The 23,690-nt window shown below is 40.5% G+C and overlaps 1 protein-coding gene across 2 annotated transcripts in view; it reads right to left on the reverse strand.

The window, feature by feature from the left end:
- The window catches only part of mdfic (MyoD family inhibitor domain containing), a 28,984-nt gene continuing 5,294 nt past the window's right edge, over positions 1–23,690 (reverse strand). For both annotated transcript variants that reach the window (XM_008401035.3, XM_008401033.3), the window contains exons 4-5: positions 9,774–10,166; positions 1–3,428 (exon numbers count right to left, since the gene is read on the reverse strand). In XM_008401035.3, coding sequence (XP_008399257.1) covers positions 3,178–3,428; positions 9,774–10,166 — 644 coding nt within the window. In that variant the 3' untranslated portion in view covers positions 1–3,177. The remainder of the gene's footprint in view (positions 3,429–9,773; positions 10,167–23,690) is intronic.

Consider the following 23,690-nt stretch of genomic DNA (forward strand, 5'->3'; position numbering starts at 1 on the left):
TAAAGAGCAAAAAAAAAAAAAAAGTTTTTATTTCAAATGCAGGACACTGGCATAATACAGACACTGACTGAAATAATGAATTTATTTGAAGCGCAGCGATATCTTAATGTAAGAACCCTACAGTCTTGTTTTGGAGTTTATCCACTTGAAGTTTGCTTAAATGCCTTGTCTGGTTGAGAAGCATGTTAAGACCAAATTGGCACATGGTGTTGCCAAGCCAAACTACAGTTTGCTGAATAAAATAAACAAAAATGTCTGATGCAGTTAGGGCTAAAAACAGAAGGATTTTGTCATTTTTCTTGCATGTGGTGATTGTTGGGTTTTCAGATAAGTGCGTGCCCTTTATTAGAGAAGAATTGCTGATTTTCCCTTCTGCCTGAAAAACATATAAAGTTCCCGTAGCAAACTGGAACAGCTTGGCAAAACCATTCTCCCAAACAAATGAGCCAAGTGACTCAAAATGGCGGTGATACGTTTGCTGCCAATGAAAACTAATTTTACATCAATAAACATACCATTGCCTGTGGTGCACAGAAGTGGACATGTCATGCTTTGGAGTTGTCTACATTTCCAACTGCTACTTTTCTCTTGTCACGACAGTTTGTAGAAAAAAAAAAGTGTTAGAAATGTTCAAATTTAGCATCATTGCTCATACAAAAACAGTAAATCACATTGGTGATGTTTGGGTTAGGCAACTTCCAACTTAAATTGCCATGGCCTTCTGCCACCATGTCCTTGTCGTCAAAGGATGTGCAAAACCAAAAACAAATTACACACAAGGAAGAAATGCACAAACAAAAGGCATCAGAGTAACAGAGGTGTACTACAACAATTCACCATATCACCAGGTTTCTTCTGTTACATAAATTCTTCACATTTTCTAAGTCATGTTTTCTTGACACTCTGTAGCCCGCAACACATTTGGAGTTTGGGCTCGTCACAAACACGAAAACGAGGTTCACGTCCCGCAGATTATCCACCGAAGGGCACATCCGACCCCCGGCGTACTCATAACACTGAGCTGCTAAGACGAGCCGTGCACGACGGCACATCATCTTTGATGGCGTTAAAAAGGGACGTTTCTTGTGACCGTTTTAGTAAGCAGTGCTAATGAGGGCCGGCGTTAAGCATCATCGCTTAAACAACATCAAAGCGGATCTCCAAGACAGGAAACGGCTCTGCTGGTGACTCACTGTAAACTCATCATGAGATACACAGAAGAAAATAGAGGAGTTACTGCTTAACTCTGCAGTAGTTTACTATTTTATTGTGACACTTGATTCTCATATGACCGGAGACCCAAAAAGCTGCTCAAGCGGCAACTCTAGTCATCTGCGATTTTTGATATTTATGCAGATTGCATTGCAAAAACAAACACATCACGAAAGAGAGTTGTACCATATGCAAGTGACAAAACAGGTTTGTTATAGGCTAACATAGCAAAACAAAGGCTGAACATGTATATATCAGTAGAGTAATATTCTGTTGGTCAGACTCTTTAATGATTATTTTAAAAAGTGCTTTTTTTTCCAGTAAAACAGTCTTCCAATGTTTGCAAATCTGATGTGAGATGAGATTCTTCAGAGAAAAAAAAATATTCCAGCACTTTTGTACAATTTTTGCAAAGCTTAACAATTTTGTGCTGCTCATTCCACTCTCCCCTCCCCACGCTCAAAATAGAAATGCAAATGCAATTATTCCAGATCACACCCTTAGGTTTTGTGTCAGAAGGTAGCAGAAAAGTGTCCTGAAACACTTAAAATTTTCACCTGTTTCATCTGCTATACAGTAGATAATGTTTTAATGAAATCCACAAAGCTACAGTATGAAATGAGGAATGCATTCACCATCACAAACCCTTTTGTTTACAGTGTTGACTGGACTAAAATAGCAATCTAAGTCTTATGTTAGGCATAGAAAATAAACAAAACGGAAATAAAAATCTGCAAAATGCATTGAGATCACCAGTAAGACTAAAAAGAGGCATAAAAGATGTAACTGAACGGCAATGTTAATGTAACAATAAAATGCTTGCCTATGATAATGCTTTTCTGAACATACTTACAAAGCATGACACATTCAGAAATGTGAATTTATTTGCAGTCTTTGCTGGGCTGTTTATTGTGATGAGCCCAGTGTCCAACTCCTTCACACACACCTCCATGTTTCTGCTGAATTCAAAGGTAGCAGTTCCATTAGAAGTGCATCTTAATACATTAAAATATCATCAAAAAGTTCATTTATAACTGTAATTCAAGATTAAACTCAATATACAGGCTGATCACAAACAAAATGATATATTTCAGTTATTTATTTCTGTCCTTTGAACCCCAATGAGCCTTGTTGTTCACACAGTGCTATATTCAACAATTTTTTATTGGAAGTTGAGTGGAAGGAAAAAAGCGTGGTGGAAAAATGATGCAAGTAGCATAAATAATCTTGCTCTTGAAGACATTTTGAAGCAAAGTCAATTTATGTTCTCTCTGCTGACAAGCTTTTTGTGGGCGTCCATTTTAATTTTCAATAGGATTTGGCACCTGCACACAATAGGAATGGAACAAAACTGGGTGGAATGACCCTGGTGTAATGGTTTGATTATCTAGAAAAGTTCTCTAGCTTAAATCCTGAAAAGAGTCTAAGGGGTTTAGACAAGATGTGGATTAGAAAGACCAGAGCTAACAATGCAGAAGAATTGGTAGGCCACTATTAAAGTAATCTGAGGTTTTTCACATCAACATGGTTCCATGCTATGTTGCACTGATGCATCAATAAAAAAATTTAAAAAAGCTGGCATTGTGGGCCCCTGTAATCCTCTCAAGATTTATTAGTGCTGTGTACATTTTTCTATACTTTTTCCTTCCTCTGAACCTTCTATTTATCCACACTGACTCAGCACTCTGTCAGGGTCAACATAACACTATTAATTGGAATTTCTGCCTTTAATTTGCTGGTCGTATGCAAGTCTGATATTCCAATAAACAGAATTGTTCTGTCTGTCAGCTCTAAACTATAACCATAAACAACAACAAAAAGCAGCTTGAACTCCCTCAGTTGTTGCGTAATGGATCTGACAACTGTTGCATTTTCATTTGAATTATCAACGTAAACGAACTTTTTGGTGATTTGTTTATGGGGATGCACACGTCTATATTCCACGCCATGGAGGCCCCGGCAAACCTATGTGGGGAAGCAGATGCCGCAGCACTCCATGCAGATTTCCAGGCAATCCGACGACTCGCAGCAGGCGTCCATGATGCCGCAGTCCATGTCGCAGGGGCAGTTGCAGTCGTCGCCCATGTCGTCAGCGCAGCAGCAACAGCAGCAGGCCTCGGAGGTGCACGCGCCGCAGGACGCCTGGGTCACCACCATGTTGCAGAGCGTCAGGAACTCGCAGAAGAGACAGGCGAGGATGCAGTGAACGCAGCAGTCTGAGAGCGAGCCACAGCCAGGCAGGGTGCCGAGAGGTGAGGTGGGGTGAGGTGACACAGGGAATGTGAAAAAAAAACACAGACACACACACACACACACACACGCATAAAAAAAAGATTATGTAATTTATTGAAATATTTGTCTGTTGACAACCAAAATAAAATGTTATGTCTTCATTTATTAAAAAAAAAAAACAGTGTTGAAAACAAGTGAAAAGTGAGTGTGACAAGCATTGCCTAAAGAAGAGACACAGCAAGTCTGTGGTTAACGAGTGATTTTAGCTAAGAAGGAAGGAATGGCGAGAAACAAGAAAATAAAAAATTAATAATTCTTACCCCGCAGTTTTGATTAACGGGGCTGTTGAGTAATTGTGGCATTATCATGCAAGCTGTAGGGTTGATCAAACAAAGATGATTATCAATGTCTAAGAGTCTCACTCGGCCAAATAGGTGAATTAATCCTGGAAACACTTAGACCTCTGATTAACATCTAACCTCCTCGTGCACACTGTTAGTGCATGTGAGGCAGGGATACAGTTTGTTGCTTTGCTGCAATCAAGAATCCCTGTTTGAGTTACAAATTTGGCCATTAACGCTCATAAATCTGAGAAGTATTGACCAATAGGACACACAGTAGTGAGGACAAAGTAATTCTCTCAAATTCAAGCGATTTCGATGTTTGAAGGTGATAATTTGATGAACCCGCCCCGCCGTGTTCAATATGAGGTGGTGGCAGCAGTATGCTGTGGGGATGCTTTTTAAAGCAGCTGGAAAGGCAGTAAAAAGGCTGGAAGGAACAACAAGGGACAGGGGCAAGGACACAAGGGAGGTAAGGAGGACACTTAAAAGAAAGTAATATTCTTTACACACCCAAATTTTATTTTATTTTCCCCAAAACTTACCCAGAACCAGAAAATACTGAAACAAAACGTCAAACTTTTCCAGGCTGCTACAGCTATTGTATAAAATCCCAATAAATTTTTTTTTTTTAAAAACATAGAAAAGTCAGTGGTTACAAATTGACAAATTGTTAAAAGGGCTTAAGGGGTATAAATAGTTTCACAATGCACTGTATCTGGAAACAAATCTAAAAAAATTTAAGTAAATAAATCAAAATGTAAGGTATAAATGCATAAAATTAATGCTATCCAACTCTCTTCAGCACTCGAGAAGTTCCAAGAAGTTCTGTTGGAGACTATAAGTCCTTCCGTAAGTGAACCTGGCACACTACTCCTCGCAGCTGTTTCTTTTTTTTTTTTTTTTGATCAGAGTTCAGAGCCGCGCCACTGCTTTGGAGTGTTAAAGAGACATGATGTGGATGGATGCGGGGAAAAATAGCATTACAAACAGACTGCATTTGCATGACTTTCATCAGCCCATCTCCAGCCGTCAGAAGTGCCTGTTACTGATTGGGTTAGAGGGGAAAAAAAAAAAAAGGTGCAGAGTGTGGAGGACAGAACAGGGAAGGCGAACTGAGCCCCACTGAATGTTCATGTTTGATTAATCAAAGTAGAAAGGAGTTTTTTTTTTTTGCCCCCCTCCTCCTGTAATTTTGCAGTGCTGAGGGCTGCAGAGCTGACCAGAAGCGCAGGCTGATACAAACAAGATAGCGAGAGGAATATAAAACGAGGAAAGAGCTTGCGTACGTGTCAGAGTGGACGCCTGAAGTTTGAATGCATCTTATTATCCTTATCTGAAGCCTCGACACGGGCGGCGATGGAAGATGCATGAGAACACGCAGAACCTCGCAAAGTATTCATACCCCTTGAAGTTTCCCACATTTTGTCACATTAAACCACAAAGCTTAAGGCTTATCTATGGGATTTTTAAGTGACAGACAGATAGAGCATAATACAAACTGTGAGGTGGAAGGAAAACTATATGGTTCATACATTTTGCTTTTTTTTTTTTTATTTAAAAAAATCTGAATAATGTTTGCCAACCATACATCTTCCAATCCCTTTACCCTGTTAAACCCAAATTAAATTGAAATAAAACAAATTTTCTTCGGAAGTACTACAGTTTGGGAGTAAATCCGTGTGCAATTTAATGTCATTAATTTGTTCTGTGAACATCTTAAAATTTATGAAGAAATTTTAAACGTCAAAAGTTTGTGCAGCGTGCAACCTGAGCTGGCACGCCAAGGAGAGAATACAAAAAGCAAACCGTCCTGTGGAGCCTCTGGAGGAGTTGTGGAGATCCACAGCTCAGGTGGGAGAGTCAGTTATACGGAAACAAGTAATGCCTCATGATAATTGCTTAATGCAGTTTGTTTTGCAAATGTACCTCTTAGCAACTTCCAACAATTTAGGGCTGACATGGATAATCGGATTAATTGTGATAAATCAATTTTCGTAATAAACGTCAACTAATTTAGCAATCAATGTATCCTTAACTGAAGTATATAGATCTCAAAACAGGCCATTTGCTGAAAAAACAAAAAAAATGTAAATTAAAATTAATTGCCGTTTCTGTAAAATGTGCCAATGTTGTTTATCCATTTATATAATCGTCAGAATAATCTGTTAGCTGCAGCCCTGTCAGAATTTCATGATTTATGTTTTTCAAAACACTTTTAAAAGAAATTTGAAAATGATGCATCTATAAAGAGGCGGAAAAAAAAAAAGAAAGTACAATGACGTGTGAATGTAAAATGACAAAATGTGAAAAAAAGTTCAAGGGGTATAAATATTTTGCAGGGTGCTGCATCTACACCCAGAGAACTTGGCAGAGAGAAAATGTGGCTCGTTCTCCTGTTTACTGGCAGTGAACTGCAAGGGCTCCGAAGAAACCAGCTCAAAACTTTAAAGTTCAGCTTAACAAACTCTGAAACACCCAGAGGGTATAGCCATGCCAACAGTGCAACAGCAGACTTTGAGTATGATACAAAAACAGTACACAGACATTAAGCAGTGGACAGCCATCTCAGCTATTCACTTGGATGTATAATTCAGCACCAGCGATTAGTCTGGATCTTACAGAAGCCAGCAAGGAGGAGGAGATGGAGGGAGGGGAGCGAGGGGAGGGTCGTACATTGCACACAAGAGAGCTGGACGTGAGGCACAGATCGGCGAGAAAACACACGAGAAAGACGGGCGGAGACGGAGAGAAGCCAACCGACGGACAGACTGAGCGCAGCGCACACTGACAACGCTCCTGTTTAATGTCAGTCGGTGGAGATGAAGCCCGAAAACCGGCGTCCAGGCGTCTCCGAGGAAATAGTAAGAGACGTGTGGAAAGCTGACATCAAAAAAATAAAGGGGAGCGGCGTGACACAAAACAAGCTGGATGGGCCTCGGAGCGGCAAGCTGTGCAAAACATCGAAACCCTCAAAGAGGAGGGGAAAAAAAAAAGAAAGCGGGAGAGGGGTGATGAGACAAAGCCTCAGTGACCATGTGGGTCGGATGGTGAAGGTCCACCACATACGACTTAAAAGCCGGCCCTTTTATAATGTATGACTGAGACAAGGCGCAAAAACATCCGAGGAAATAGTAAAGAAAGACAAAAAAAGGGGGGTTGACTCTGAATCTCGGAACGAGGCCAAAGCACCTCGGAGATCTGAACCGATACACAGACAACAAGAGTTGAGACGGCCCACCCCGCTGTGCAAAAAGCAGCCTGCTAAACGGCTGCTCAGAAGCATCAGGGTTGTTGGCTCCGGAGCCAACGGCGTGTGCCAAGAATCATTCAGAGCGGGAGAGTCCCCAGAGCTAGCTTCTGCTAGCTCGCGCCTTTTATTTCCTGTGTTCAGAGGGGCTGTTTAGGAGGCTAATTTCACAGGCAAACAGATTATGTTAATCTGTGTAAACATTCAAACAACAGCTTGGCTGCCATCCGGGGGGAAATAAACAGTTGAGAACGAGCATATTGATACTGAGAGCTCTGGCATCTTCAAAAAGGCAACACGCGAAAGCCGTAATGAGACTTGTTGAGCGTTTAGTGTTTTTTTATTTTTTTTTATTTTCTGCGCTTCCTCTACTCTGTTTTTTTCCCTACCAATTAAGACGTGGAAAACATGACACATCAAGACCATGTCTGGTGGTTGTATTTTATCTAAACTTGAGAAGAATTGAGGATGAGGGTACGGCCTTTGCTTTTGGTTGTGTGAGTTCTGCTCTGATGCACTGAATAAAGACCTGACAGCCCCAATTTAAAATCATCTTCCAATCACAGACTTTTTAAAATTTTTTTATCAGATTTCAGTTTATATTTAATTAAAAAATTTAGATGGTTAAGGCTTACAGATAGTTCAACGCCTCCCCCAGCCCCTCAAAAAAAATCTGTTTCCAGAATCTTCAAATAGAGCATAATGTGATCAATAAACAATTTGAATACGAAAATGCAAAGTTATGACGTACACAATCCTGGGGAAGGCTGCTGATTTGAGTCACTGACACAAGCCATGGAGAGGTAAGGCAATACAGCTCAAAGGGCAGTATGTAAGTATTTTCAACAGTCTGGAAACTTGAAAGCAAGGTAAAACAATGGTAGAAAAAAGTAAGAAAAGCCGAAAAATCTATGTACTCAACACTTGGCTAGGGCTACTTGCATAAATTACTTTACCACTGTACCATCAGCTCTGCTGATGTGTTGCTTTGATGACAACCTTCAGTGTTCTTGCATTGTTGGGCCCAGTGAACACGCTCACTTCCTGGTCATTAGAAGCAGGTACTGGTACTTTTGGTAGTGTGAGAAGGTGCTGAGTGCTGCTGGAAAATGAATTGGGCATCTCAACAAGTCCTGTCAGCAGCAGATTTCCTGATAGATGGTTGGACTTACTTTGGATCTGATAATCCGCAGTGGACCAACAGCAGCAGATAGCATGACACCCCAACTAAACTCTGTGGAAACTTCACACTGGACCACAGGCGACTCGGATTCTAAGCCTCTCCAATGTTCCTCCAGATGCGGTGACCTCGATCCAACAGTTGTAGCTGTTGTCGTGGATACATCTGCAGTGGTTCTGGACGTTCTGGCTCCAGAACAAGAACAAGCCTTGTAAATCTCCTCCTGAGCTCATGAATGGACTTTGCTTCACAATCCTCAAGGCTGCCATTATCCTTGCATGTGGGGCTTTTTCAACCACATTTTTCCTCCCACCTAATTATCTGTTAATATAGTTAGATTCCGTTTTTCAAAACATGCAGTTTCATGCAGTAGAGACCACTTGTGATTTACCATCTTTGTGGAGGGTATCAGTGACTTGAGTAATAACATTTCTCTACTAAAATCGTTTCTTTTATGCATGAATAAGTAATATTCAGATTTTCTGAAACTGAATCGTGGGTTTTCTTTAGCTGTAAGATCTAAACACAATTTACTGAAATAGACCTGTAAATAAGTCAAATAAACAGCAAAATATGCTTATCCCCTGGGAAGCGTACTGAAGCGGTGGAGAACACACAGAAACCAAATGCAATAGATTGAAGAGGGGAGCAACGGGGCCCTGTTAATGAGGGCCAAGGTGTTGCTGATGGGATGTGGGGAGAGCCAAAAAGGGCCCAGAGAGGTGTGAGGGGCCCGAAGAAGGTTGGTCACGACTTATAATAGGCACCCCGTGCTCTCAGGCCTCGTTAGACGCTCGCACCTATCTCTCCGACGGAAGAGGACCGGCCAGCCGCCTTCATTACCGGACTCACCTCAGCCTCTCACCTGACAAAAGTGATGGCTTCCCTGCACGCCCAACGCACCCTCTGACTTATTGTTAAGGCAAATAAAAGCCACGGGAGAGAGATAAGATGTCATTTGGTTGACGGGAGTGATAAATACGAGAGGTCAGGCACCTTCATCATTAAAAGGTGAGAGAAGGTAAGAATTTATTATCGATAGCTGATGGGGGTATTACTTCACGAGCCGTCCGAGAAAATGGCCCAAGCTTCCCGCCATTTTGGTTTCGCTCATCTGTTCTTTTATCGAACTCTGGTAAGTCAGGAGGCTTGTATTTTCCTACATGAAGAAAAATGGATGTTGATTTTATTCAAACAAGACCAGGATATGGTCAATACTTTCTTCAAAACTTTCTGAACTGCTGCCATCAAGTAAAAACCAATAAACTTAGAATCAGAAAACTTTAATTTCTCCCCAAAATTTCTGATTGGGTGAGAAACTACACCAAATGATGCCAACTGTTTAGTGAGGCCATAAGGTCGATTTTCATCATTAGTGTCTAAATTGCCTTTACCATCCCTGCTGCTCGAAGCTTTGTTAACAAAGTTAGAATGATATTAGGATCGACACAAGCTGAGATGAAGAGACAGAATTATATGATTAGGAGTTAGAAAAGTTGGTTCGAATTAGTACTGTGTTTTAATCTTTAATTGCCAACATTGTGTGCCGATTACTAACCCTCTGGTAAAGGAGGTTTCTGCGAGCCCGTGGAGCTGCCTTTGCTCCGTCTGCTGCTATCACTGTTGACCGACAAGCTGGACTTCAGCTTCCTCTGCACCCTTTGAGACACGGGCGTGGACGGCTGCCTCCTGGGCTGCTCTGTCTGTGGCGTGGCTGTCGCTGGTGCGTGCCCGGGGCCAGACCTGCCCGCCGCGCTAGCCCCGACACCGGCGCCGCAGGTGCACGTCCTCGTGCCCTCGGGGATGCCGACGCCGGAGTGGATTCCGTTGGCGTTCATCGCTGCGGGCGTGCCAGAGCTGTTGTGGGGAAAGCCATTTTGGTCCTTGGCAGTCTCTCGCTCCGCCTCCTCAGAAGCCGCTGACTTCAGGTCAGACTCGGACCGCGGCTGGGCTGTTGAAAATAAAGTAACAGGATGTCATTTTGAGCTCTTTGTTGTCTTCAGCAGAGCTGCACAACACGTTGGATGCTGAATCACAATTCATTGAAGGAAAGTAGAGAGTCAGGAAAATATAGCTTAGTTGTGATTAATATCAGCAAGGCAATATTCAATAATAGGATTATAATAACATGTTTCTTGATTTTATAGAGGCATTTTTTGTTGCTATGGCTCAAACGTTTGTTGGGCATATTAATTTTCCTTCATAACTTAAAGCAATAATGTGCAATGCCACTTAGGAAAACTGATGACTATATTTTCATATATTAACATGTCAATGTTCATTAATAGGTACTGTCAATATTTTAAAAATAAACTGGAACTTAAACTATTTAGGAAATTCTTAAACTTTCAGCCCTCCTTGCGTCCTGCACTTTATCTGCCGCCACTCTTAACAAGATAATGTCAGTCGTGTAACTAATATTTCAAACCCGAAAAAGCAAGTGAAGAGCGGAAACGTACAACTTCACATGTGAAAGAATCATGAAAGCCACCTGTGTAGTCAAACACATTTGAGGCAGCAGCTCCTTGGTGAGTTAAGTCGGCATGAGACGGAGAGATTATTAGAGTAAAAAAAAAAAAAAAAAAGAAGAGGAAAGGCAGCCTGTGATAGTGTACAAATTTGTAAAATGGCTGCTGTCTGCAACAGTAATGATCTTCTCTCCTCTGAAAGCTCGGAGATGGCCTCAACCAGACTTTCTAAGTGCGCGTGTGACAGTCGCAGAAAGCCAAGAGACAGCAACCTGTCTGATAAGAAGGAAAAGGAAGGATGCAAGTGAGGAAAAAGGAGGTGGCATTTCACTGAGAGGAACACCTTGCACATTCAGCTCTACTGGGAGTTAACTCCTGCTTTAGCTTCCCTGCACATCAGAGCTCCGGTATATGTGCACACGCTGCCAGATTTTCTGAATTATTCATCTCTTTTTTTTTTTTTTTTAAGTTTCTCTGAGTGAACCCTTCTTACTTATTTTAGGCCTTATATGCATTGTCTATATGGCATCGTTGCAGCTAAACTTTATATTCTGTCACATTTACCAGCTGTTGTGACAGAAACCTTTGCAAGCCTCCACATGTTCCCCCGCAAAAAAAACAACAAAAAAAAAAAAAACACCACACATTTTCCTAAGTGGATGCACACAAGGACGTTAATGCGATGCTGGTAATTTGTTTCCATCTTTATTTTCTTTCTGTCAGCTCACCAACAAGTGCAATTACAGTTAACAAGAGAGCAGGAGTGTGGGAATGGGGGCCTTGCAGTTTTTAACAACACATCACCCTGGGAGAGGCCGGACGTGAATGTGGATGTAAAACAAAGCAATTAAATATGCACTCTGGGCTTTCGCCTTCTCCTCATGCAGGCGTCTGCGTGCTGCTTTAATAAACAAATACAGACTTTGGGGATCAGGATTCCATGCAATTTGAATTAAGACAACTGCGTGGCACACCACAGAATTCATTATGCAGTGATTTAAAGGCCAGGTTGTTGGATTTTTTATCTCCGAAAGACAAAAAGCCAAAAGAACCCCGTCCATGACAATGTATGGAGCGACTGAATCATTCCTAACAAGGAGAATCGCAAGAGGGTACATCTGTTGCTGTCTTTCACACGTTTTTAATAAGTGTAACTTTCCTTTTCCTCCTCCCACTTGTGTAGTCAATTTTGGTCTTGTTTATCAGTGTCAGCACAGTGTGCAATCGCAGTGTTATCACAGTTTGCGAAGCTTCGGGAGCTGACGGAGGGATGTTTTTTTTATTTATATATCGAGGAATAAACTAGCGGCCCATCCGAATTTATGTGCATTGTTGCGAAGAAAAATGTGTTTGAACCCGAAGGCTCATAGAAAAAAAAAAAAAAAATCTAAGTATAATTTTATGGGTGATATTGCCGATTGTTTTTTTCCTATTGTATTTGGGTTTTCATGCAATAAAATCTAATTGAAATCCCTTTGCCAGAACAAATTACACAGAGAATTTTATTCCTGTCAAATATTAACTTTTTTGTCCTTTTTTCCCCCTCTCCCTTTTTGGTTCTTTATTATGATTAGGAGCTCAGACTTTTCCAGACTTTTAAAGAACTATCAAACTACCCAAGGATTTTGCACATGAAGTTGAAAATTATGACTAAATGTAACATGAGCTTCATTGGTATTTTTGCATTCATTTGTGATATCAAAATATCTAAAGTAAATATTACATATAACATCGTTTTACATTGGTTTTACATAGCCAATAGAATACAGTCACTGCATCGCAAGGACTGTATTTTAGGACAGTTGAAGTGGATTTCAGCATCCAGCCAGATCTGAGTGTCGTTGGGGAAAGAGCCACCCGAGTTCTCCCTACTGGACCCGGTAACTCCGTGCCCCGATCTCAGATAAACATATAGCAATGGATGGATGCAAAACCATTTCACACATTTCATTAACACAGTTTAGAACATAGTTTACTTCAAATTTGAAAAATTCAACAAGATGAGTGATGGCTAAAGACTTCTGCACATTAAATAAACCCCCGTCTTTAAAGATCAGTCTCTGTTATTTTACACATATGGCGCTAAGCTCCCGTACACCAGATACAATGACACTGAAAAGATAATATCAAAGCTTCATGTATTGAATAAAATGTAACAAACTCATCTCTATATCAAAGCAGTTTCTTATCCAATTTATGTAGTGCCATAATAAGCTTAATAACAGCCATTTCCCGTTATTTAGCTTAAGTGAAGCAGCTGCATGGACCCTCACATTCAAACCCACGTCGATGCATAAAAACAGCCAAAGAAGACTGGGAGGCATAATTGCCTTCCCTTTGCAGGAAGTCAACCTTCCAATTTGCCTACATATAAATACTTATTAAGAAACCACCAAGTAAAAATTAGAGTACATAAGCGGTTAGTCGGGTTTCAGACACAGTGCAGAGCTCCACAGAAGTGGCTAAACTCAGCGGAGTTCTGCCATTCGGTAGCAGGTCCTCGGTTTGGACAGTAATCACACAGTGGCAGTCTTTTATTTTTAACCTGCTGAAAATGGAGACTGAGATTAATGGACACAATGGAGCAATATTCATAATCATTGATCATAATAATGATCATACTGTCAAAGATGGCAATGACAGACTCGTACAGTCACCAGGAGACAAATGAAGAGATAATGAGAAAAAGCAGGAATGAGGAAAAACTGTAGAATTGGATTCCATTAAAACTTTTCACTGTGCACTTTAGTCCAGTAATGGGAAACTAAAGCAGAAATTACATTTTACACTTTTGTTTGTTCTTGACTGACAAAACCATATTGTCGTTATTTTAGTACATTAGTAACATTGATAATAATATTTCAGAGTACATTCATTCAGTGAAAAATACAATCCCAAAAAACTGTTTTTGACATTATTGATGCCATATTTTTGCTATTCAAATAACTCATTTAATACAGCACTTTTGTCATTTAGATATTACAGTTTTAACATGATCAAAGTTTTCATGGAATCTGTATTTTGTGACTTTTGGGGTTATAAATGAGGCACAAAGCCGCAATGAGTCTGAAATACCAAAACTCTTGGGACTCAGTTTCTACTAAGTTCATTTTGTGGTAATTTAAAAAAAATAATATAGTCTGATATTTTATATAAAGATACTTTAAAGTTACTTTTTGAAAATTTCATTAGGGTCTGCAATAATACACCCTGGTTGTCAACAGTTTTACATTATCCCTACTACAGCCAATACCAAGATGTGAAACTTACAAATCCCTGCAAGTTCAGTTAAAAAAAAAAAAGAATAAGTTCAACAATCTTCTAAGAAAGCAATAGAGAGTCCTGAAATGACTGAATGAACACAGCCCAATCGCAGGCACCGGAACAACATGTTTTGGAGGAAGAGCTGGACATCCGCACGCAATGTACACACACGCAAGCTTCAAATTGGACTTGTAACTGCCCTATTTCCAGCACATCAACAACTGTTGAGGGTGTACGTTTGTAGTTGAATAAAACATGGTATTCCCCTACACACGCTGTCACACACATCACAGGGGAAACTAGGGGCTGAGTGGTTCTTGACTGTCTAAGCAGCATCCCAATTTGGTCCCAGCTACTAGTAGCTGACAGCCTGAAATATCTGGGGAGCATTTTTAAAAGGCCAGCGCTTGATGGATTCATGAAGAACACACAAATATAATTGCTATTTGTCACAGAGTCTTCAGTGGCTGCGCCACACAGGGACCACACGGCGGAGTGCCTGAAGAGAACGGGAGTGAAGGGGTGGATGAGGCGGAGGGGGATCGCACTGTATGTAAAACCGAGTATTCTGTATAAACACCTCGTTTTTGGCACAGAAAAATAGGTCCTACAGGAGGGAGCTGGAAACTGCACCGAAAAGAGAGAGAGAAGGAGAGAGAGAGAGAAGAGGAGGCCCTCACACACACACACACCCATCAAGGTGAAATATGCATACATGTACGCACGCATACATGTCAATTGAAACAAAGCTGTATAAACAAGCATTCTAAAATAGTTGGGCGCATGAAAATAGAGCACAAAAGGTCAAACAGGGCGGTATGGAGATTCTCATTTGCACAGCGCTGCATGAAGAGTCGCAGGTAAAGGCGTGGAGCAGATTGAACAATCACAGTGAATCCGCAGTTCTAAAGCTTGGTTCTTTTTAATATTAATGCCCCCGAGACGGGGAGAAACGGGCGAAAGGTGTTTGCTCAGGCTTATTAGAATGCCCATCATAGACAGCATACAGTTATTCAAATGTCACATCAGTCCCTCCAAATAAAACACCCCAACCCAGATCTTGTAGTCATCTCCTAATGGCCGTTATTACACAACGCAGCGAGTTTTGTGAGTTTACACTGAATAGAATATGCGAGCGCCTTTACTGTTAGTTAGGAGCCACACAGGCAGGGCCCTGCGCCTTGTTTATCTTTTTATGCCAACGTATTAGAAAAACATGTATATTTTCTGCCTGAATGGTCCGCGTACCTGCATGATTGAAATGCTAATTTGCAAATGTGCAATGACCTAGTCAGACTCCTCTTACCACCGACTGCCACCCCCGCCTCCGCTCGCTGCCAAAACAGCCTGAGGTATCATCTCTCCTCCTAACAAACAGCGGTGTGGAAAAACCCCTGCTTTCAATCCAAAGGGATACATTTTCTCATTAGAAATTATACATCTTCCCCAGTCGTATTTATAGACGCAAAACCAAGGGAATTACGCAGCAGAGAGAGCGGAGGGGGACACGCAGAGAGAGGAAAATAGTGCAATGAATGTTATTACAAAAGGGCTCTGATTGTAATTTTCCTTGGGCGTATCAAAGCCTCGTTTACTGTCTGACCTTCTAAACTCTAAGACAAGGACTTTCTCTATTTTGGAAAAAAAAGAGGAGGTTTTGAAAGGAATGGGCTACAAAAAACTTAATATGTGGAACAACGTTTAAGCATCCCATTAAAATCTGAAAGCACAGATCCACCGACTGCTTGGAATGAGAAAGGAATAGGCAGATTTGTTTCCCCCCTCTTTTTAAGATTGGCCAATTCCTTAAAAATCTGACTATATCTTTGAATCAGTTTGAACCTATATAAAATGTTTTGCTTTTTAAAGGCACCATATCACTTTCGTTTCAGTACAGAGTTGTTTTTATTGGAGCAGAATGAGCTAAAGTTAGACACGATACAGAAAACCCAATCAGAGGAACCAAAATATGTAAGAAGGCAAATAGAACAGATGATGGATTTTCCAAAGAGAGAAGTTCACAAAAAAGGCAATTTTTCTTTGACTCAGCTGTTTTCTCCATTTGAACAAGAAGACAAATAGTGCAACTCCCCATGTGTTCTTGTTACAATTATCCTCTTTTGTTGGCACTGAGTCAGAGAAAACGAATCACAGACATGTTTAGTATGTAAGATATAAAGTGGAGGGATAGTGGTGACAACCTCCAGTAGTCACCAGACACCCTGGACTGGTTGTCAATCCATCACAGGGCAGATAAAAATTATTTGCATTTATTAAATGTTTCCACAGTAAGATCTTTCCACCATTTTTGGTCTATGAAACATTTTGAGTAAAACCAACAAAAGCATTAAAAGAAAAATCAGCAAATTTTTTGAGGCCTGAACTGGAATAACTTTGTGTTTCTCTTCATTTCTTTACATCTTCTAGTCCTTAGTAACAAAGAATGAAAATCTGATGATATAGCTCTTATGGGGATATTGCCGTAATTCAAATCTAAAAAACGAACATGGTCCAATAAACAGTGCATTTCTTTAAAAAAAAAAGAAAAAAAGAAGATCTGATTAATATTAGATGTGAAATGTCTGCTGTAAAGGTGACATTAAATAGAAAAAATTAGATAGCAAGGTATGGATCTCCAACAACAACGCTCATCTACAGCGTTCACACAAACCGGTTGGCGACCTGACACGGGTTAACAGAAATGTCACTTGTTCCAATAGACATTCAAAAAAAAAAAAAAAAAAGTGATTCCGGCCATCATCCAGCAATCCTTGCCCTGTCAGTTCATTTACAGGCAGACAATGTTTTGTATTTATTCTAGATAAAATTATGGTGTTCAGACGATGATGATTGCTGAAGAAAGCTAAATTACCTGCTCTGATATTGGATCCTCATCAGCAGAAATGACATGCTGGGTGTGTGCGGTGGCCAGTCACAGAACTCTATTAACTGTCTTCACCTGTCAAGGCCGATCATATTACTTTGCATCTCATTTGAACAGGAAACATCACCTTCTTCCGCATTTTTCTGCCGCTCCGGGTCACTCTGACAAACGGCTTAACTGATTTTAAATAGCCACAGACTCATATATCCTTTAGTTGTTTTAGTTCTCTAGAACGCTCACTTATATTTGACTTGTATGACACACTGGGGGGAAGTGACACTTCCTTTACTTGTACCGCAGCTGTTGCCTCTACCCAACACAAAGAGAGAAAGCGTGTCAGGGATTTACTAATTTCAAATTTTGCTGCTGATTAAGTGGAAAAAATAACCCCCTCGGACCTTGTTCTGCTTAATTACATTTAACGGCAGCAAAGGCATCTTGAAAGACGAGAGCTTGATTTGGCGAAATGAACCTCTCAGCACAAGTGGTAAGGTGTGCATGCTGGGAAAGGGGTGGAACGGGCTATCGTACTGGGCTGGGGTGGGGTATCATCAATTATCCTTTGATTTCAAAAATGGAACATTCTCCCAAGATTAATATGTTTGACTGCTATCTAAAATAACCAAATCACCCACTGAAATGCCGTCTTTCATTTTAAATTTGTCAAGGGAAGGTGATTTATACGCCAGACCCTGCAAAATCTGCCGTCACTGACATCTCTGTTCTTCGCTGCTGTGTGAAATTTGGCACGTCGGTAATTTGAGTCCTGAATATGCAACACAAAGCAGAATGCACACAGCATTCATCCCCTCTTGAACCTTTTCACTCATCTCATCGCAATTTGTCTGGATTTTATGTAAAAAAGCAAACTAAGCACATAATTGGGAAAATAATGCACCTCCTAAAAGTTTTTGCAAATAGAGATCTGACAAGTATGAAAAGTATTTGTGACATGCCACGGGAAATCCAGGAACGAGTCGCTAAAACAAAAATGGAGAAAAAAAATCAAAATCACCAATTTCTGATGAAATAAAAGTTTTTTGCAAAATATACTCGTTGATTGCATGAAAATCACCCCAAGATTTAAGGAGCATTCTCTGTTATTTTAAAATGATAAACTTTGTGTTTGAGTTGAGGTTGCTTACAGAGTAAACCAGGGATGCTTCAGAGGGCGTAGAGGGACACACACACACACGCACGCATGCACGCACACACACACACACACACACACACACACACACACACACACACACACAGAGCTGATTAACATGCCGGGCTTTATTGGCTGTTCACATGCTTTCATTATTGATTTTGGCCAATAAGTTGAAAGTTTGAAAGAAACACATGGCTACTAAACATCGTCACCACAGTGCAGTATTATATCAATTGTGGTGCACGTCTTGTGCGGATCCATTCCAAATCTGTAATCCAGGCCTTTGGAAAAATCTGTGGCAAGACTCACAAATGTGTGTATACAGAGGCTATTCTTTAAAAATGAATTGTTTTCCATAAACCTCACGCATGCAGAATCACACAGAATCCCAATGCTACCCTTGTTCTACTAATTCTTAGGTAAATTTAAGCAATTAAGTTTTTAAGTATTTTTGTTTTATTTTTTTTTTTCTTTACAGATCTGCACATATTTCTTTGATTTAGACCTTAAACGGCCAACTACCGCAATTTTTAAAAAGATCAGTTATGACGTGACTCAGAGCAGGCCTGAAGTTGCTGCCAGGCTTCATACGCCAAAAGTCGTGCTCCACCCTCTCTTCTCTGATGACTTAAAACAAAACTCGGGAGCAAGGGAGAATGAGGGGAAAAGGAAGGAAAGAAAACAGAGGGCTATATTTTCAATTTCAGTTACATCTGTGACTCAGTTTTTCCACACAGCTTCAAATTCTCCCTCCAGGGAGGGGAAACTTGCCGTTTTCTTTTTTTTGTCTTTTAAATTCAACGGAAGGCGGGTCTCGCACTGTGCTATATGCACACAGGGGTCAAAAAGAACAACACATTAAAAAAAAAACTGTATTCGGAAAGTCAGAAGTGGGCGCAAATATACCACAGAGGTCCTTCTCTGGGTCAGAAAGGGGTTAGGCAGTCTATCAAAATACCCCCACACCCAGTTCCTTTATTTGCTCTGTATCAATCTCAGCATTAACCCGCTGCTAATGGGACAGCTGTGGGTCAGTGCCTCCTGTCTTAGAGATGCCAATCAAGACCTTAAGCTGAGAGATCAGCCTTTGGGACAGAGGTGTTCGTCTGCCTCTGAGTGGCTTTTAAAACACAGAGACGCCTGTATTGATTTTAGCTCTAGCCTGAAAGAGAAAACGGGGGCGGGCGGCAGTGGTGGCAGTGTCAGCTGTGGCTCTGTGTGTCTGGACGGCGGCCAGCCTGTGGTCCCTGGTCACCCTTCACTGATCGGGGTGGAAGGGTTGGGAGGAGGGGCACTCAGAATGACCTAACAGCGAGGCGCTGAACCTGCAAACACGGAGGGGCACGGAGTTGGAAGCTCGGGGGGTTCGGGGCTAGTGGGGCGACATCAGCAGAGATCTCATAATAGAAAAGGGTTTTAACCTTAATGTTGGAGCCAAAACCCCGTTAGGGGCCTAGTAATACCCCCTGTGCTGCTGTCATTTCAACTAGTTGATTTTTTTTTTTTTTTGGGACACCCACCCCCATATGTATGAGTGGGTTGTGAAAGGCAATGACACTGTCATTGTTTTGGCAGTTCACAACCTGTGTTTTACGTCTGAGAATTTTGATTAATTTATTTAAAAAAATAAAATAAAATCTGAAAGTTGGGAACTTGCTGAAGTTTTCCAAACACACAGCGACTTCACCTTTGCCTGTCACATTCCAAGCACATACTGCAAACTATTCATTGGGTTTTCATGGCCTAAAAAAAAAAACATTCAAATGTATCACTGTGAAGTTGAACTTTAACATTTTTACAAATAAAAACACTTTTAATGTTTTACATGCATTTTTTGTCCTGCATTACTTAACCACAACCAAATAACATCTAATACAAACAATTACATGCAAAAAAAGCACCTAATTTGTACCACCTGTGCAGCATCTGTGTGTTTCTGCTCTTAAGAGAACATCAGAGTGCTATTTTCCAGTTTGCCAGAGCACAACAAGAACATTCTCTGGCCATGTGAGATATAAACTATAATTTTTAATTGAATGCAAACTGCAATGTGTGGTGGATTACAGTTATCACACACTGAACACATCACACCCACTGAGAAGAATACATTTTAGTAAATGAAACTAAGCTTCTTCAAAGAGCAGATCTGGGCAGGAAGGATATCCTGCAGCAGTCCGGATTACAGCGGGATTTGACGAAACCTCTGACTGAAGACTGGAACATAATACAGGTTAGTAACGTAAGTGAACCCGCACAAGACTTGAGACAGGGCAGGGAATTTACTGTCCAGCAGGACAAACACCCTGAACATGCAGCCGGAGATACAAAAAGCATGAATTAGAACAACAAAATCATGTTAGAAGAGTCCAGTCAAAGTCCAAACCTAAATTAAACTGGGAATCGATAGCAACCCTTCAACATGCTTGAGATATTTGGCAAATATTGGCCAAAATTCTCACATTCTAGATACTCTCTAATTTAATTGCAACTGGACCCATTAGGGGTGAATGCAAATGCAGACCACACCTTTCAGGCTTGTATTTGCAAATACACTCCACTTTGTGTTCATTTATTAAATTATATACACTAAAGTTTGAGTGTTCATAGAAGTTTACAGCATATTAAGACCCATGACCATCATTCAGTTTGAATCGAAATGAGAAACATGGTCTTCAACAGTAAGAAAAACAAAAAAAAGACTCTAATGATTAAAATCTATATGTGTACCCTCCTATTTAATGTGCACTTAAATAATTAGGAATTGAGGTATGCATATCTAATCAATTGGTTCAACTACTTTGGATATCTTAAAGAAAAAAAATGGTGAACAGTCTTGGGCACTTTGAGTAAAATATGCTAATTAACGCACTTGAAATTTCCCATATGAAATCTATCTGCAGCAAGACAATGAGAAAATAATTACAACAGAGGTAGAATTACAATGACCGTTTTAATCAACCCCTGCACTAGCATTTCACCCTATTTATACAGTTTTTGATTCCATGACCCACTGGTAAGTAATCACTTGAAAATTACGGTGCAGTTTATAATAGGCCTATGCTTTGGAGGCAGTTTTTCTGCAAAGACAGGGCTCCAGGGATTACAATAAAGATATGAATCTTGCAAAACAACAATCAGCACAGAGCTCTAATAAGTGGCATAAAGACTCAAAGAAAAGCAAACTGACATGAGGTTAAAAGTCTCAAAGTGCCCCAGGCTCTTTGAAAGGAGCATAAGGTAACGCACGGGGTGATTGCGGTGTTCGAATCAACACCGGATAAACATCTCAGGCGTCCAGCGTTTGCACTTACAAAGTTGAGTAAAATTGTGCAGTCCTGTCAGATTAAATCCGTTCTGCATCTATTATGCGGGGGTGTGGAGGGTGACAAAGTTCATTTCAAAAAGGTCAACTCTTCTTAAAAGGTAATAAACTCAAACGTGTGGCACCAATGAGTGGAATCTGAGATTCACACAAAGGCCAGACTTAAAGCCTTTATTTCGAAAGTAGAGTCATGTTATTTGACCTTACTTTCTTACTAAAGTTACACTAAGATATATAAAAAAAACACACAGGCTAGTAAGGTCGTCTTTATCAACCAAAGAAGAATAAAAAAAAAAAAAACTATTTGCAATCTGGTGAATAACGTGATGATTAAACTCCTAAAAGCCACTGTGAGGTGGTAGTGATTTATTCCGAGGCGGTGGCTGGAGAGGAAAGGCACTGCTTGCAGAGATATCAGCTGTAAGAGCAGAACGGACCGTTGAAGAATGTCCGTCTTCCCACAGGAATTCTCCCACCTCACCCTGTATGTCAGATCTACTGACGGACGATTCTCTGAGAAAGGCAGCAAACATTGCTGTCTAACAAACCAGACGGTTCTCAGGCACAAAACCATCCAAGGGTCATAGACATTTTTTTTTTTTTTATGGGAAAAGTTTATACTTTTCTAACACCGAGAGTCCTCAGTACCTTTCAGACAATTTTAAAGTAGAGATACTTTGTAGTTGTTCTAGTTACAAAAATTCCATATGAATGTATGGCAGAAAGTATAAAGAAAGTAAGTATTTGAAAAGTAATCAGGCAATAAATAAAGAAACTATTAAAAATCACAGATTAACAAATGTGTGAATGAATGGATTATGGATAGGAGGAAGGGAGGAAGAATTCAGCGGGATTAGACCAATGTATGGATCTTTAAGACAATGGAAGAAGTGCGAAAGTATAGAAAAAGGAATATTTTAAATTCCCTTTTCCTTTTTTCCAGACAGACAAATTTCAGACTTTGTAATATCCTTCTCATTTGAAATAGTTTAGCTTATTTTACAGCTGTGTCCGATCACCGTTCACTACAAATTCCTGCAATTGCACCCTGTGTCCTACGGGTGCCCTGTTGGGAATTATGCAACCGCTGGCCAATTTCAGGAACTCGCTTCAAGAGGACCGACTCAGCTGATGTAATGGCCGACCTGTCAAAACAGTGTTATTGGAGCTGAAATGGGATCGCTGTTGTTATCAAAACAGCATAATGGGCTTCCTCTTGTAGAGAAAACTTATTGTCCAGATACAGTACACAAGTTCTAAATCAGACAGCCGGGGGGAAAAGAAAAGCGCAAAGGCTCAGATGTAGGCAGGCAGATGATTTCTTATTGATTTCCTGTTTCTGTGCTGGAGAGGGCTCTCAATTACCCCTAGCAGCAAGCGCAGCACCCCCCGAACACAGCTAAACTACAGTGAGCCCATGGGACTCCGTGATATAAATAAGCTAAGTTAACTCGGCCAAAATGGATTATCAACTTAAAGGGGTAAAATCAATTCCAAGTCAAAAGTCCAAGGCTTAAAAGTAAACTTGAACTTCATTACAGCACTTTGATGACTTAAAAACAAATCATTTTATTTTATTATTTAATTTTTTTCCTCCTCTGGTAAATAAGCCACAGCTAAGTCATTAAGCTTAATAACAAACAGGAAAAAAAAAAGAAAGGAGAAGGAGAAAAAGGGCACTCTGGAAAAGTTAACAACTGTGAAACAAAAGAGACCTGTAGTGTAGAATGGTGTTAAATGAAAACACAATCCTTATTACAGCAGCAATCAGCTGCCATTAGCCCATGTTGTCACATCTCACTCCTCTCAGGAACAATGAAGCACGCTTACACAAAGCCTTTTAGTCGCGTTTCACTCTGTGACCTGCAATCTATATCTTTGTATGGAGTGGAATTACTGTGCAACTAGGTTTAATTAGAATTGCTTCTAAATCAATGGCAAATTGCTGTTTAGCAGAGCCTTGCTGTGCTCTACATTTGCATAAAACAATATGATTAGATCAGAGTCGCGAGAAAGTTTCCAGCCTGAACCAGAAGAAATGCCACAAAGTATGCAGTAGCAACGGTTGAAAGGTTTTTTTATGGGAGACTTTTTGTTTCTAATTAGGAAGATGCCTCCAGAAGTTCACAAAACTTTACTCAATTAAAGGTCCGACGAGTTCCAGTTTTGTCCATTTCTGAATCATGTAATTAAAAGTTCACCCTGAATTTACACCGGACAAGCGGCGAAACTGTCGAGTTGTTGGCTGGACGGTTGACGGATGATTGACAAGCAGTTTGTTGTAGGACGGGCTGAAGGAAAGGTGAACATAAGAGACAAACATAAGAGACAAAAAGACGTCCAGACAGATTGACAGAGGGTAGTTGGATGGACTAATGTAAAGT

The sequence above is a fragment of the Poecilia reticulata genome, chromosome 23 (genome assembly GCF_904066995.2).
Source record: "Poecilia reticulata chromosome 23, P_reticulata-male-v2, whole genome shotgun sequence".
NCBI classification, from domain to species: domain Eukaryota; kingdom Metazoa; phylum Chordata; class Actinopteri; order Cyprinodontiformes; family Poeciliidae; genus Poecilia; species Poecilia reticulata.